Below are 16,817 nucleotides of genomic sequence, written 5' to 3' on the forward strand. Positions count from 1 at the left end.
CATGAATCAATGCAGATACTATAGCTTTATCACATCAAAACAAAAAGTCACTTCCCTTTACTGTATATGAGTCCAGAAAACAAACTATAGCCCATCTTGCTCCACATCCTATCTCCTGTCCATATGAAAGCAAGCCAGGAGGTCAGCCAGGCCAGTCATTAGGAAGATTAGGTTCCCCATTGGCACAGAACATCATCAGCATACTAAGCGTCCTGCTGTTCTGCCTGGTGCCACACCACAGAAACAAAGACTTTCTCAGGCAGGAGACTGAAGGCAAACGATGGGAAACACGCTCCTGTGTGCTTGGGTACAGAACTGCACACACAGAAGGTCTTCTCCATGCCTTACTTCTCATGGACTATCCAATTTGTTTGCGATTTACCCATGAAAGTACTCTTCTCACGCCATTACAGTTTCTACTTCTTGTTGCCTGCAGTTATGTTGTGGCCTTTTCCAGGCACAGGAACTGGAAAAGTAAACAGAGTAGAGAGGGCTCAGCTATCACTCCCACATCTTTTCAACACAACCCACCTGCCTTTCTTTGTCTTCTATCCTGTTCAGCTTTAAACATCTCACTTGTTCCTGCTGCTGCAGTATGAGCATCTCTTTCCACCCATCTCAATTAACAATTTCCAGAAAAGATAAGAACCCAAGAGTGCCAACATTTGTGTTTGGAGACCACCAGAAGACAGGATGCTGGGCAAGATGAAACACTGTTTTGATCTGATGAAGCTTGGAGTCTTGTTAGAGACTTTTGTTTCATAAAGACAATTTCTAGGAGTGCATTTTCCTCAAGAAGCCATCTCTCACTGCCTAGGGACCTACAGTATTCCTAGCATGGAGAAAAACTCCCTGCTCTACCTCTCAGTAACTTCGGCTCACAGACACAATCAAGCTGTGGTGGCTTAATGTCACGATGCACCATCCCGTCACAACTGGGGTCCCCCAGGGATCAATATTGGGCCCAACGCTATACAATATCTTCACAAGCGATCTGGGTAACGGGATCAAGTGTAGCCTGAAGTTCGCAGATGACACCAAATTGAGTGGGGGAGTAGACACTCTGGAAAGGAGAGCCACCCTGCAGGAAGATCTGGATAGGCTGGAAGAGTGGGCTAACAAGAACCTCGTGAAGTTTAACAAGGACAAGAGTAAGGTCTTGCACCTGGGAAAACATAATCCAGGAGTGCAGCTCAGACTGGGATCCTCCTAGCTGGAGAGCAGCTCCGTGGAAAGGGACCTGGGGGTCCTGGTGGACAGGAAGCTCAACATGAGTGAACAGGGTGCTGCTGCGGCCAAGAAGGCCAACAGGAGGCTGGGTTGCATCAACAAGGGCATCACCAGCAGAGATAAAGAAGTCATTATCCCTCTCTACTCGGCGCTTGTCAGGCCACACCTGGAATACTGCGTACAGTTCTGGTCCCCGTTACACAAAAAAGATGTGGACAGGCTGGAGGGGGTCCAGAGAAGGGCCACCAAGATGATCAGGGGTCTGGGCAGCCTGCTGTATGAGGACAGGCTGAGAGAGCTGGGTTCGTTCAGCCTTGAGAAAAGGAGGCTTAGAGGTGATCACCATGTACCAGTACTTAAAGGGGAGCTACAAAGAAGATGGAGACTCCCTTTTTACAAGGAGTCCCATGGTGAGGACAAGGGGTAACGGGTACAAGTTACTCCCAAGGAGATTCCAACTGGACACAAGAGGAAAATTTTTCACAATGAGAACAGTCAATCATTGGAATAATCTTCACAGGGAAGCGGTTGACTCCGCTACACTGAACACATTTAAGACCCAGCTGGACAGGGTGCTGGGCCATCTCATCTAGACTGTGCTCTTGCCTAGAAAGCTTGGACCAGATGATCCTTCAGGTCCCTTCCAACCTGGTATTCTATGATAAGCCAAGCCACAGTGGCTGCTGACAAGAGCGAAGTAATGCAACTCCCTTCTAAGAGGAAAGCAGCCATTTGCTGGGGACTAAGAACATGAGCAAGGACAGCCACCACTGCTCAGTCAACCACTAATGACTTCCAAGGCTGGGTGTTGATGCATGTAAACTCTCCATGACTTTGCTCTCTTTCAATTAGTCACAAGAGCTAGGCTGGAGTTATGAGGGCAAGATTGTTTCTTCTTCAAACCCAGAAAAGAAACTGGAAGAAAGCAGAGCTGAAAAGACAAGACATTTTCCCTCCACAGCTTCTGCTAGGCAGGGGGAGCACTGCCCTCTTTCAGCGCACTCTCTTCTTGCTGGCTGGTGAAACAAAGGCTTGGCAGCAAGGAGCTGAAGAGTTCCTGCCCAAGGACACTCAGGGGTCCCAAGAGCAAGACAAGGAAAAGGTTATCCTTTCAGGGTAACCATCATCTCTTCCCGTCTAAAACCAGGGATCGGACACTTTTACTTCCCTGCTTCACTGCTCTAGTGAAAATTGAAGAAACCTCCCACTCAATGCTGTCGGCTTCCTTTTTTCAAGGAAATTATTCATCATACAGAAGTGTGGCATAAGGTCTCTACCACCTAGCTTTGAGCTTCTAAAGAAAGCATGTGTCACCATATGTTTTCTAAATTTCCAAGGAACCCTTCCCCTTCTTTTCTACTTCATTTAATATGGAGTCAGATTTCCCATTCCACAGCAGTTAACTTCTCCGCTGTAAGCAAAGAGGAAGAAGTAACAGCCAAACACTTTCTCATACACTCTTTTTGGAAGGCTAGAAATAAGAAGTATGTTTCTCTGCTTTCTCCCTCTCTCCTTACGGTAGCCTATTATTCCCAGGTAAAGTTGACACAACGAAGTAGTGCTGCGCTAAGGCCTTCAGTAGCCTCTACAGAAACCATCAGACTACCTGCTCCTGCATCTCCTTCAACCCACTCCAAATTCCCCCTTATGCCATGTCTTTGTGTTCTATCCTTCCAAACAAATCACATATTGAACGTGTTACTGATAAAGAGAAGTTAACATTGTGTGAGCAAAGCCTCTTCTGCAAACCCACCACCTCATCTCGTCTTACATCGTCTTCTGTTCCCACTTCTCCAGTACCTTTGCCTACGCGGCCTTCTCGTCCAACCCAGGACTCAGAGCCACGGTCGAGCGTTCTGCCTACTTCGCATCAGCTGAACCACAACAACAGCACGGATGCACAGATTTGGCCTGCAGCAAACAGCAAGCTATGAATCTCAGCCGGGTTTGCAGTGAAAACATTTCAGATTTTCTCACGTTTGACAACAACTCAGCTAACACACATAACCTGGAACTCCATGCTAACCGAATCATGCCTCTGAATGCAGAGTTTGGATTGCAGCCTACGTACAACAAGGCACAGTCCTCCACTCACAGAGTAACAGGTCGCCCATACAACCTAGTGTGCTATACTCAAGTTTTTATATTCACCTGAATAACTCTGACTCTTTAAGCATTTAAGCAGGCTAAAGGTATCCACATGTTCTGTTCAGACTGAGTAAGTGGAAGTTAATATTCCATTTATCATCAATAAATGCTTCATTACTATATTTGTCTTCCTGATTTGATTCTCTTCACTACTTGTCTTGGAGCTGATGTAAGGCTTAGTTATTCCAGGGAACTTCCGTAAACTAATTCCCTTTTTAGTTTTAATGCTATCATTATAATCTTTTTTGGTCTCAAGTACCTATTTGAAATGCATATATGTATATATTAGGTCTACACAAGCAGCAGTTAGGCTCCCATATCACCATTAAGACATTAACGTTCCACCTGCTGAAGCTGGCTGGAAAAGTCCTTTCTGATTAGCTTACAGCAGGGAACAGCCTGCCTCAGGAGCTGGGCTTTTTAAATTGTGGATTTTTGTTCTATGTTTTGTAACTTCCCAACTACCCCTTTTTTAGGCCTTTTTTTTTTTTATAAATTGTGAATTCCCCCTGCAACTGTAAGCAGCAGAGAGTTATGTTCCCTCCTAACCCTCAGAACCACCAGCTGCAGAGAACCCTGAAATAAATGTTCAGTCCAGAAGGACTATCAGAATATTCACCCATAGTCCTCCTAATTCCCCCACAGGCCACAAACACAACCCCCTTCCCAAAATCCACTAGCAAAGCACTTAGACCCATGGTATATAGGGATGGGCAAAAGCTACAGCCAGGAAAGAGAGAACGTGGATGACAGTAAGCTGTAGTAGCGTCCCAGGCTGTTGCAAGAGAAAATCAAATTCATGCAGGAATGAGTGCAAATCTTACATGTATCATCAAAAGCAGAGTTTTTCACTTGCCTACTGCAGCAAGTTCACAGAGGTATGTGTTGCTCTTCCTGGGCAATATGGGGCTGCCTGCATTTACAGAGCTCTACACATCAGCAAAGGCAGGACCCAAGGGTTGTACCCACCAACAAGCCTGGGTCCCTCCCCACCACAAAATCCGTACCTTCGGTTATACCCCTCAGCACAGGCCTAACAACAGGCAGCATCCCTGTGCAAAGGTTACCCAGTCATTTTAAAACTATGCTGTTGACCAAAAGTGTAGGGATGACCTACCCATTCCTCCCTCTCCTTTGTTTTTGTCTGCCTTTTCCCTCAATGAAATAGTCACGCAGAGAGTACAATCCACTGAAAGTTAACTTGACACACACCCCCACTCCAAAAAAAAAAAAACCAAAAACCCACAGACGGATTGTAGGTCCCAGATGTGACTCACTCTGGCAACGCTGGTGCTTGCGCATGGGATGGAGCGGAAACAAAAGTGAACCGGGGAAGAACATGAGTAAGACGGTCCCTTTGGCCAGCAGCACGGGCTTGGCTCGGAGCGCAGTGACTGCACTCACGCCCCGGCACAGACTTCCTAAATTAGCTACCAGGAAATGATGAGGATTGAGCTGCATCCTAAATCCAACCCCTCGCGTTTACGCGTTTCACTGAGGGCGCTTGCCTCTCTCCACTCTGGGTTCGCAGCCCTAAACCTTCCTAGGACAGAGGTAAAGCCTTCCAAAATGCTGTCAAAGACGGAGATGCTGCTTCCCTTTTCTCCAGTAACTCACTAGTCAGACCACATGTTCAAGACATTTTCCCGTATTAAAGAGATAAAATGCATGGTCAAGTGAAGAAGAGCCTAAAAACTTCTCACTAGTATCCTGACCAGACCAGACCCTCACGGGCCCAGCTGCGTTATAATTCCCTCGTGCACACTGGCACAACCTGAAGAGAAGGAAGAAAGAGCAGGCTCCGCTGCACAGCTCAGGGCAGCCTATGGTAGGGTTAGCAAAGGCTCAGTACGTGACTCTCGGAAGGACTCAGCGGATCCCAGCAGAGCTTATGTACAAGCAAGATGCAGAAAAGCTTGGCTATGACAAGGACTAGGCAATCCTGGATACTTCCATGGAAAGAATCATAGAATCATAGAATCGTTAAGGTTGGAAAAGACCCTTAAGGTCATCGAGTCCAACCGTTAACCTAGCACGGCCAAGTCCACCACTAAACCATGTCTTCTAGCACCACGTCTACCCGTCTTTTAAATACCTCCAGGGATGGGGACTCAACCACTTCCCTGGGCAGCCTGTGCCAGTGCCGGACAGCCCTTTCGGTGAAGAAGTTTTTTCTAATATCTAACCTAAACCTCCCCTAGCACAGCTTGAGGCCATTTCCTCTCGTCCTATCAGTTGAGGAATGGGGAAAACAGAGGGCCAAGACACGAGCTACACAGGAATAAAGGTGCCACCAGGGTCAGACACCAGCTGCCTTCGCCATCAGTATTGAGAGGAAGGTGCGAATCTCCAACAACTTTTCTAAGTTTAGTTCCTGCGGAGGGGGAGCGAGCGAGTGACGGGGTTGGGCTTCACAACTTGTTTCCAGACCTCTACCCACCTCTGACTCTCCTGTGAGCCAGCAGGATCTGGTTCACAACAGTGCACCTGAAATCCTCGTGCTTTTGCCTTTGAACTAAGGACAGAATCTGTGCAATCCAAAATTTTGGAGCTCAGGCCTGTTTCTTCAAAGATCTGAAATGGAAGCTCTTGAGTCCAATGCAGTGCACAGCTCAACACGGATACTGGTTGTGCAGCTCTGGCAAATTTTCTTGAGCTTTAAAACTTTTGATATAAAAGCAACTCTGAGGAGATGCCTCTAAATAAACTTCATATTAGAAGCATCCACTGGGCTATATTTCCAAGTTGGAAAGGATACTCCTCTCTGTCTTGGCTTTGGCTGGGATAGAGTTAATTTTCTTCCTAGTAGCGGGTATAGTGCTGTGGTTTGGATTTACTATGAGAGTAATGTTGACAACACACTGATGTTTTAGTTCTTGATAAGTAGTGCTTACACTAAGTCAAGGACTTTTCAGCTTCCCGTGCTCTGCCAGCTGCACAAGAAGCTGGGAGGGAGCACGGCCAGGACAGCTCACGAACAATGGCCAAAGGGATATTCCATACTGTATGATGTCATTCCCAGTATACAAACTGGGGGGGAGTTGGCCAGGGAGCAGTGACCACTGCTCAGGGACTGGCGGGGCCGGCATCAGTCGGCAGGTGCTGAGCAATTGCACCGTGCATCACTTGCTTTGTGTATTTTTTTATTATTATTATTATTATTTTACTTTATTTCAATTACTAAACTGTTCTTAACCCATGCGTTTTCTCACTTTTACTCTTCCGATTCTCTCCCCCATCCTGCCGGTGGGGGGGAGTGAGCGAGCGGCTGCCTGGTGCTTCGTTGCTGGCTGGCGTTAAACCATGACACTCCCTCTGAAAGTAAACGTGTGGGCTCTTGTTTTTGTGGCAGCTTGGGTGTTCTGTGTTTGCCAAAGCATTGCTTTAGGTTAGTTCCTGGTAAGTCTATTCATTTCACAGTAAACAAACATCAACAAAAATATTCCATCTCTAGCAAATCTGCCCGTTCATACATCAGGATAAAGGTATGTGTACAGTGTCACCAGGGCCACGCTAAAGGTAACAGCAAGAGAAAAAGCTTGGTATTTCTATGATCAAAGAAAACGTAGAAAGGAGCATACGTTTCTGTGTGTAGAGAAAAAAAGGGAGAAAATTTAAAAAAAAAAGTAACAAAGTTACTGGTATTTTAGCTAGCATAGCATCTCTACCCTTCAAGTGCTGTCAACCTGCACTGGCACCTCTCTCATACTTGGTTACGTTGCGCCCCGTTAACAGCAAGGGGAAATTTCAGATATAATGGCCTAGATACACACATTCTTCACAAACTTCACCTCATCATCACCCTGGATTAAGTAGAGAGTTTTCGCTTCTGCTAAGCAAACCACACACAGTTTGTCATGCTGCTTCTTACTACCCGTCTAGCACAAACCTGACTTCACGTCCGTCATTCCTATCACTCGGACAGTACTGCAGCCTTACAACCCAAGGATTTTAGCTCTGTATAGTCCTTCTACCTCCCGAGCCTCAGTCCCCAGAAATTACCTCTGAGCAGCACAATGACTTTATTAATAATTATTCAGTCAGAGTTATTCTGATCATTGATTTAACCCATCTTACTATAAAAGGCTACGGAAGTGCAAGACATTCTCTAGGAGGCAAAAAAAGACAGATCCCTGCCGTACAAGAGTCTTTCTTATGTGCTGCTCTAGAGCAGGGAAGCTTCATCTATTCCGTGGAAGTCCAAGTCCACTAACAGAGCAGTACTCCAGGGAATTCACCATACAGAGGAGGAGTTACTGCAGGACCATGGTTTCCAAATCTTTTTTTGCCGTGAGGGGCACTGTATGGTGCGAAGAGAGCACATAAAATCATACTTGTATGTAGTTATAGCATATACAAACTTAGGATAACCTAATCACTTAACTCCAGCTTCAGAAGGGTTTATATCGTAGACTCTTACTGCCTGTACTTTGACACAACCTAGATTCAGCTAGTTCTCCTGTCAAGAACATAGCCAACGAGGCTCTTCTTGAGGTCACACATAGGAGCAGGCTGCAATGTCAGAACTCCTATTCCCCCTGCCCCGGACAATTGATTAGCTCAGGGCAATTAAGCAAACACCTGAGTCCACTCATGGGGGGTAGCTGTGTGTGGCCATCCCTCTCTCCTTCCCCTCCACCTACTTCTGCCTTCCTTTTTGCAGTCTCGGGGTCCTGCTCCATTGGCATGCTCCCTGGACTGAGCCGACACCATTCATTAACTTTATAGGGTTTTTTGACAAATTACATTGCCATTAACGCAATGAGCTAAATCCAGTGAATGCCCAGGCCAACACATGGCAGCGTGAGGCGAGGGAGTGAGGGGGAGACCTAGGAATCCCCATTTTGGCAATGAACTATGCTGTGCCCTGTAGGATGCTATTTATTTTTGATCTCTGGGCTTTGCTTAGCGACAGAGCTGACTTGCATTTAAGCCTACCCTGAACTGCCAGAAAAAAGCAGTTCAAATCATCTGGCCGCTTACCCCCACCATCCAGACAGCACTTCTATGCTGTACTAGCACAGTCTTTATGTAGCTATATGATCAATAGGACTGAGAAAATAATCTGTCTCAATAACTTTTTTCCTTCAACCGAGTTCATTTTCAGCCAAATCATCTTTGCAGTTCTGCGGGTAAAGAACAGCACAAACAGATGCCATAGAGAGGAACTGTTCTTCTCCTGTGGCAACATCAGCTTAAACGTACTCCAAACTACAACCTCTGTCTCTTCCAAACCCTCTACCACCCGGATAGCCTACCGCCATACCACACTGAACATGGCCAATATGGTCTCATGAGACTGCACACTCATAGGAGGACCATTCAAAAAAAAAAAGACAAACCCATATACACGATTAAACCTTTTTTTTTTGTTGGTAAACACCTTTAACCACACTGTTAGCTCTCAAGATCAAAGGAGTCTTGCATGTAATCCAGAGATGGCCCTGGCCTTCCAAGGACTAAGACCATTAATCACATTAAGCCAAGAAAGTATCAGTAAACATTTTTCACTCTGTTCATCCTGTAGCGTTAAATACCAATGGCAAAAAAACATTTGTTTCTTTTTGGTTTTAATATGATATAAGCTCTGGAGGAAACAATTTATCAACAGTTTTTAAGCAGGGGGCAGAGTATTTTTTTTTTCTTTCTCCCCCCCCCCCCCCTTTGTGAGAAATTCAGAACTTCCTCTGTTTATTCAGGACAATTCCAGAGTAAGTGAACAGGACAACACAATCAGGGGTCAGCTTCATACAGCTGATGACTAGAAAAGATTTTTCCATTCACACCATTTAAAACTGTGGTTAGCATTTCTATTAGCAACCTACCGAACTTCACACATTCTACAAGCAACCTGAATTTGTTAGAAGTCCAGATTTCCCCCCATTCATGCCTACGCCTTGTGACGTAGGTTCCCCTGACATCTCTCGCGGAGCGGAAAGACACAGGAAAAAACATTGAGCAATCCTGGTATTTTTATGATCAAGAAAATGTAGAAAGGAGCATACATTTCTGTGTGTAGAGAAAAAAAAGGGAGAAAATTAAAAAAAAAAAAAAATTTCTCAAACTGCCTTATGGGAAAGAAACAAAAAGCCACATTAGGGTAACTTTGGTTTCTGTGTTGGTCATTTTTAGAAGTCAGAAAGAAAACATGAGAGTTCCTACCAAATATCTTTCTGTCTGCCCATGCTCAATATTGTATATGGTAACTTCTACTCTTAGGTGAACCAGGTTGTCTCCCCTTAACTCAATTTTTATCAAAGAAATTGAACTGGGAAATGAAGCGTTAAGGAACCCAGCAAAATATGCGAGAACCAGAAGGCAGCAATACTGCTTCAAAATGAGTTGATGTTCAGACCACTGAAAGAGTTTCCTGGCTTTCAGATGAGCCTCGCTACAGGTGCAGAATGCCTCCAGGTGCTCTAGTTCTCTAATCCAGCTTACCTCCCTTATCCCCTCTGCTTTTGGGGGGAAGTCCTGACTTTAGCAAAGTCACTAGAAGTTTGGTTGCCATCTGCAGCGCGGCAGAACGTCCCCGCCGGTGTGGCTGGCACCGCGATCCTCCTGCTGGTGTGGTAGCCACCAATTTATTTGCCTCACATAGGGAAGATGCAAAGATGTCTCTGTGCGTTCCTTCAACAAACTGGGCCACAGATAATGACTTTTTTTTCCACCCATATACAATCATCTCCAGGATCCCAAAATTGAACACAGTTTTGTCTTGAATTTCCACTGACTGAAGGAGTGTCATCTTAGTAGGTCTAAAATCAAAGTCCTTCACGGCCTCAATGTGGCCTTTACACTTTAAGCATTTTATTTGCAAGCCTGAAGTTTTAGACAAAAGCCTGACGTGGCAGGGTGTTGTGAAAAGCAGTAATCCCTACAGGGCGAGCGGGGATTCTGAAGACACCAGAGCTACACTGCAGCTTCTGTGTGTCACAGGTTCCCACAGGAGAACGAAGAAGCACATCTTCAGGATGGATTACGCTATGTGCTTCTCTCTCCCCCCCCATTTCCAGATGTTCAGCAACATGAGACTGGGATAGGTGCAGTGCTTTGAATTTGGGTGGAGAAGCGGGGAGGCAGGGATTCAGGAGGGGAAGGCTGACAGAGGATGAGGATCTACCAACAGCATCCTGGTGTTTAGCACAGGTGTTTGCAAGGCTAGAAACTTGCATGCCAAGCCCAACTGCTACTGCTTTACTTATGCACTTGGGCAGATCAGTCTGACTTTCAGAGTCTTGATTTTCTCATACGGAGATGACATGTTGTTTTACCTTGATAAAATCAACACAAGAACATTTACACATAGGCAACAACACACATAAAAGCAATAATGCAACCATACAAACAAGAAGAGGATGTGAAGTCTTGCTGATTTGGTTTAGTGAACAAGAGTAACGAGTTTGTATTTGCACTCCTGATCTCCTACCTTAATCAACTACTGCAGAATTAAAGTTTTATAGAGAGGAAAAGACAACAGAGCTAGTTAATTTTTTCATTAAAGGATATCATGATACTTGCAGCGACAACTACTCTCTCCAGTTGCCCAATTACCATTGTCTCTCCCATATGTTGTTTGGAACCTGGAATCTCATTGCCTGGATAAATCTACAGCACCCGGACTCAGTTGTGCAGAGTAGCAGCATGCCAACTTAGGTAACGTACACACAAAAAGTTACAAGAGGGTGCCAAATCATGCATTACTAATGCTCATTTAGAACTATCTGCAAAAGCACTGCAGGTGAGACGAAGAAATTGCGCCTAAGGCTGAATACAGGCAGACTGACTTACACAGGTATGCAGAGTCCTAGCTTCTCCACCAGTCCTCCGCAAACACCTCGTCCCAAAGCTCTCTTACAGCCTTGGCTGCAGAACAGGATCTCACAATCTTAATTAAATAAAACACGCTGAAGACTTCTGGAATAGTACGAGAGGAAATCTCAGGGAGCAGTTCTGAACACTCAGTAGCAGAACTAGCTGCTTGCAGCCTTCAGGAAAAGCAAAAGTTCTTTTTTTAAAAAAGGGATGCAATAAGTCCTGTTTCAGGCATATCCAGGAAACTCCCAAAGCAAAGGAAAAGCCGCTGAGAAATCCCTACGACTAGAGGAATGAGAAAAAGATCTACATACAGCAAGCCATGCTGCTTGGCTTATCCAGCAGTAACAGCTACTTCGGATGACCGTCAGAGAGTTTGTAGGTCGGCCTTTGATTTAAAAATGATCGCATGTTGTTTGGACTTCCCATGTTCATAGCCCTATGCAAGGGCTATGGACATGAGGGCTATGCTCCTCAGGCACACAGGCGGAATTTGGATTAGGAAGGCCTTTGTAGGCAGAATTTGGATTAAGAAGGCCTTTGTTTAGTATTTCACCAGAAGTGAATATTAATAGTTTACTTTGACAAAAAAAAAGCCCCACCCATTTAAAAAAAAAAACACCAAAAAAAACCAAAAAAACCAAAAAAACCAAAAACATTGAGAACTTTGATGATTTTTCCCTGAGCAAGAAGTAACACAGAATACAAAATAAACAGCATTTTCATATACAGGGATGACAACAATATTTTAACAAAAAAAGCTAGTTTCTTAAACTCCCTAACACCCCAGGAACCGGGGGCAAACGTGCTTTGGGAATACAAGGCTCCCAGGAAATTAACTCTACCACAAAACCACACCCATTTCCCACTGTAACCTTCCCATTTACACACGTTTGAGACAAACAGAGCGCAAGGATTACCCGTGCCAAGAGCGGGGCGGGGGGGATCCTAAACATACCGACCGGTGATATTAAGAAATTCTAGTGTTAAATGGGGGGGAAGGCAGCTATTTTGTTTGCCTGCTACCACCGAGATGCCCCTGGGCAGTGCCGTGCTGCCGGGAGGTGTCTGCAGGGCAGAGCCGAGCGCGCAGCGGGCGAGATGGGGTTCTGCGGGCGACGGCAGGGAGGAGACGTGGGGACGGAGAAGCGGGTCCCAGCAGGGACGGCTCCAGGCAGCGGAGAGGCGGGCAGGGAGCGAGAGGGAACTACAAGCAAGCGCTGAGGGAGGCTGCGTTCAGGCAGCTCTCTTCTGGTCCTTCGCTGCAGATCTCCAAAGAAGAGCAAGGAGGCTGGTGAAGGGTCTGGAGCACAAGTCCTGTGAGGAGCGGCTGAGGGAGCTGGGGGGGCTCAGCCTGGGGAAGAGGAGGCTGAGGGGAGCCCTCATCGCTCTCTGCAACAGCCTGAAAGGAGGCTGGAGCCAGGGGGGTCGGTCTCTGCTCCCCAGTAACAAGCAATAGAAAAAGAGGAAACGGCCTCAAGCTGCGCCAGGGGAGGTTTAGGTTGGATACTAGGAAAAAATTCTTCACTGAAAGGGCTGTCAGGCCCTGGCCCAGGCTGCCCAGGGCAGTGGTTGAGTCCCCATCCCTGGGGGTATTTAAAAGACAGGCAGACGTGGCGCTTAGGGACATGGGTTAGTGGTGGGCTTGGCAGTGCTGGGTTAACGGTTGGACTCGATGATCTTAGGGGTCTTTTCCAACCTTAACGATTCTGTGATTCTATGATTAAGAAGGACAGAAAATAAACGGCCAGGGACAGCACCCCTTCAGCACCAGCCACAGGCCCGGAGCTCGGGGCGGGGGGCCGGCCGGGGGGGGGACGGCCGAGGCCGGGGGCACGGCCGCGGGCACCTGCCCGGGCCGGAACCCCCCGGCAGCCGCCAAACCCCAACCGCGACTGCGAAGCCGCCGCCCTCGCCTCAGGGCGGCCCCGCACCCCGCGGCGGCCGCGGCCCGCCCGGCAGAGGGGCGGTGAGGTGTGCCCCGCTCTCCGGCCGCCGCCGCTAGCGCTCTTTGCCCGCCCTGCTCCCGCGCCCGCTCCCTCCGCCACGACACCGGCGAGGGGAGGCGGGCGGCAGGGAGCGGGGGGAAAAGCAGAGGCGCTCGGGAAGGGTCCCCGCCGCCCCCCCTCACGACTTACCCAGCAGGGAGCCAAGGAAGAGGAGCGGCCCCAGCCAAGCCAGCAGCCTCATCGCTGCTCTGCCGAGCTGCTCGCTCCAGCAACGCCCGAAGAGAAACCGAAAGACGGCGGCCGATACCCGCCTTTCGCCTGGTCACGGCCGCCGGCCCACCCGGCTCTCCCCGCCCCTCTGCAGCAGCAGGGCCCGGCGCTGGGGGGGCCCTCCGGGGTGCTGAGTAACCGGGGTTCCGCTGGAAACTCCGGGCCTCCGTTAGGGAAGGGGATTTCAGCCCCTCAGTTGCTTCCGCTGCATCTTGGCGGGTTGCGGCTGCCAGCGAGGGGCTGCGGTGCGAGGCGATGCCGCCAAGGGGGTTTCTGGTTCTTGGGGGCGCAACTGCCGCCAGCGCTGGCGGCAGAAATTGTCATGTCGCTCTTACAGCAGGGAAGTTTCAGCTCCGCTAATTGAAAACCTGAAATTAAATCGATTTAACGTGGAGCGGGAGCCCCACAGGTTAGGGGGAGAACACGTTTCGGCAGGTAACGCGCCGCTCGCCGCCTCAGAACGTGATGGTCATCTAAACCTCGTGCTCCCTGGAGCCTGGTGCTTGGCACCGGTGCTCCCCAAAATGCCCACCGTCCTCTTTGGGGGACGCCTGGCAATGTCTCCGTTTGAGGGGTGGGCTCAAGGCTAAGCCTTGCCATGCCCACTGGTGTCAGCCAAGGCTGAGTTGGCCTCTGCGGCTGTGACCCTTCTGCCTAAGCAAAGGGAAAAAATAAAACAGAAACCAGCTCTGACTTCTAGGGGTTTCCTTCGACACCAGCTGCTCAGAAGCCCATTCACAAAACTAAAACAGAATTACATTCACTTTTGTGGATGACTGGCCTCTTGACACTACAGTGTTTTTGTGGAAGAAAGAGAAAATACCACAACAGTTTGGGAAACATAAATACTCAGCAGCTATTGAAAAACTGCTACTCTGCCAAATACTCCAGTGGCAGCTGCGAGCCAGCTTTCCTCCCACGGCAGCAGCTGCTGCGAGTGGGTACGTCAGCCTCCTTCGCCTGCCTCCCACTCGCAAGCGCGTTATCCCGGCTGAGAAGAATCCAGCTGCCGGCAGGTCCGGCCGCAGACCTTACAGCCTCAAAGCATGCTCAGTTCCCTGAAGCTTGACTGCCTGTCCCGGGGGAGAGCAGCACAGCACTAGGGCTGGATGGGAAGGCAGGTTCAGCCCTCGGCTGGCTCTCTCCCAGTGCGCTCAGCCCACACGGTCACTGCTGAGCAGCTATTTACCGCCACTTGGAGCGACCTCAGCTCGGCTCTTCACGCAACAGTGCCCATAGGAAAAAGAAAAAAATGGGCAACCGTGGAGGCCTCTAACCATAGGACCTTCCAAAATCAGCACTGAAGATGTTCCAACGCTAAGTGGGTTTTTTCCCTCCTTCTAGGAGTTGCTGTAAGCTCCCTTACCTCATCACTGCAGGCTGCAGAGGAACTAGAATGACACTGCACCTTGGGCTGAGCAATGCTGTCTCGTCCTGTTCTTACAAAATCAGACTACTACTGATCTATTCTCCAAAGCTATGTTGGAATGATGTGGCACATAACTGGCTTCCAGTTGGAGTCAGGCCCATCCCATAAATTCCTTTTGCTCTGTGGCAGAAACCCACAACGAGCCTCTCTGTCCCTCCGTTCCCTTTTCCCCTCCCTTCTCAATCTCTCTCTGGTGTCAAAGGGAGCTCCTGACCCTGTAAAGGCTCCAAGTCGCAGTGTTTACACCAGAACTGTAACATGGCCATCCTCCTGCCGTATCCTGGTGGCAGGAGCAGCTGTTCTCTGCTGCTAATTAGTCCTCTTATCAGGTAAAATGTCATTCCAAGATGTCAGAGACTTTGGATTGAACCTTGTTGCTGGATGCCACCTCCCACCTTGCACACTACAACTTTCCTGTCGGTTATGACATCGTTGGGGTTAGCAGAGAGAAATCTGAAGCAGGGACTGACACTTTCACTTAGATTATTTTAGGGTGGAAGGAACCACAAGAGGTCACCCACATGTACTCAAAGCAGGGCTAAGTTCTTCCTACTGAGCTGCTCCACGTTGTAGAGGATGATTAGGGCTTCACGGGGCAGAGAAAGTGAGAGAGAAACTTGGGCCTGGTAGCTGGTGGCCTCACCTAGGTTCCTCTATTTTTGGGAGACTACAGCAATACGTGGCAAGGATGCATTCTCCCTTCTTGTGCATACTTACACAGTCATACTAGGTAGAAGGTCCATAAAGTACTCATGAAAGACTCAAGAAAATGACTGGTTTTCCTCCTTTCCTGACGGAGTACCCAGTCAGACTTGCCCATGTTTCCCCTTCCTCAGTTGCCAAGTGAACCTTTAATGATTTCTTCCTACTGTCTCATAGTTAGGACACTTCTGAAAGTCAGGAGTTTGAATTAGTTTTTGTTGAGGTGAGAACTAAACCCAGTTCCTCCATTAAATCCTGGGAACAACACATAGGAGCCTAGGTGCTTAACATAAAGCCATGGTTTCTACTCCATGGGCAAAGGACAGAAACTACAGGAGCTGTGATACCAAGTATTCCAGCAGTAGGGTGGATCCAGGCCTTAATGGACAGTGAGCTAAGCTCTGCATGTATTTCATGCCCTTCCTCGACTGCAAAGACCACAGGCAGTGCTTTTAAATAGTCGTCATTTGCTTAACTCACACTTGGTTTCCCCCAGGGTCCCGCACCGCTCCCCCGACTGCATTGTTTCCGGTATCGATGAACAGTTTTCCAGTCTTAAGTGAAGTTTCCTGTGATCAGATTTGCACTTGACTACTGGGCATTCGCAGTGCTCATATGCCTCTGCCAGTGTTGCTTCGTGGGTGGGGAGACAACATTTTCAGCTGAGTTGGGCACTTTCAGCATTTGCTGGAATGTGCAGACAGTGCCTTTTTTTATTTTTTTTTTTTTTTAATGAAAAGAACATGTGCATAAAACCAAATTTGTTTGCTTTCATTATCTCTGACAGATTCTCAAATGAATCACACCGTGCATTGTGATCGTACTCTGTAAGGAACTGGTAAATCTAATGTGGTTTTCAAGTCTTCGCAACAGTGTTCCCATTGCCATTATAATCACTCCCATTGGGAAGTAAAAGAAGTGGTACCAACATTACCTTTCTGAACTAATATAGCCGTAGTTACTGAGTAATTAAGTTCACAAACAAAAAAGAGAAAAGCCTTCATACCAAAATAGTTTTACTGGTAAAAGCATTTTAAGCACAGAGGAACTGAGTGGCTTTCGCTGTTTGCATAAGGGACCACCACAGTGTGCTGACTGCATCAAAAATTTCCTGGAATTACTAAATATGAGATTACAGAAAAAAAAAAACCTGCTCAGGAAACATAATTTTCAACATCATGAAGAAGCATTTTTTTTTAGCATACCAGGATGTTGTTTAACAACTCTGCAAATACACACGGCAGCGCAAAACTAAATCATATCTGCACATCTTG

General features: G+C 47.6%; 1 protein-coding gene across 4 annotated transcripts in view; it reads right to left on the bottom strand.

Annotated features, from left to right (window-relative positions):
• The window catches only part of CD58 (CD58 molecule), a 39,347-nt gene extending 25,938 nt beyond the window's left edge, over window positions 1-13,409 (bottom strand). For all 4 annotated transcript variants that reach the window (XM_082334803.1, XM_082334804.1, XM_082334802.1 and 1 more), the window contains exon 1: window positions 13,332-13,409. In XM_082334803.1, the coding sequence (XP_082190929.1) occupies window positions 13,332-13,383 (52 nt within the window). In that variant the 5' untranslated portion in view covers window positions 13,384-13,409. The remainder of the gene's footprint in view (window positions 1-13,331) is intronic.
• Window positions 13,410-16,817: the final 3,408 nt, after the last annotated feature.

Source organism: Platalea leucorodia (genome assembly GCF_965183815.1).
Source record: "Platalea leucorodia genome assembly, chromosome: 2".
Classification (NCBI taxonomy): domain Eukaryota; kingdom Metazoa; phylum Chordata; class Aves; order Pelecaniformes; family Threskiornithidae; genus Platalea; species Platalea leucorodia.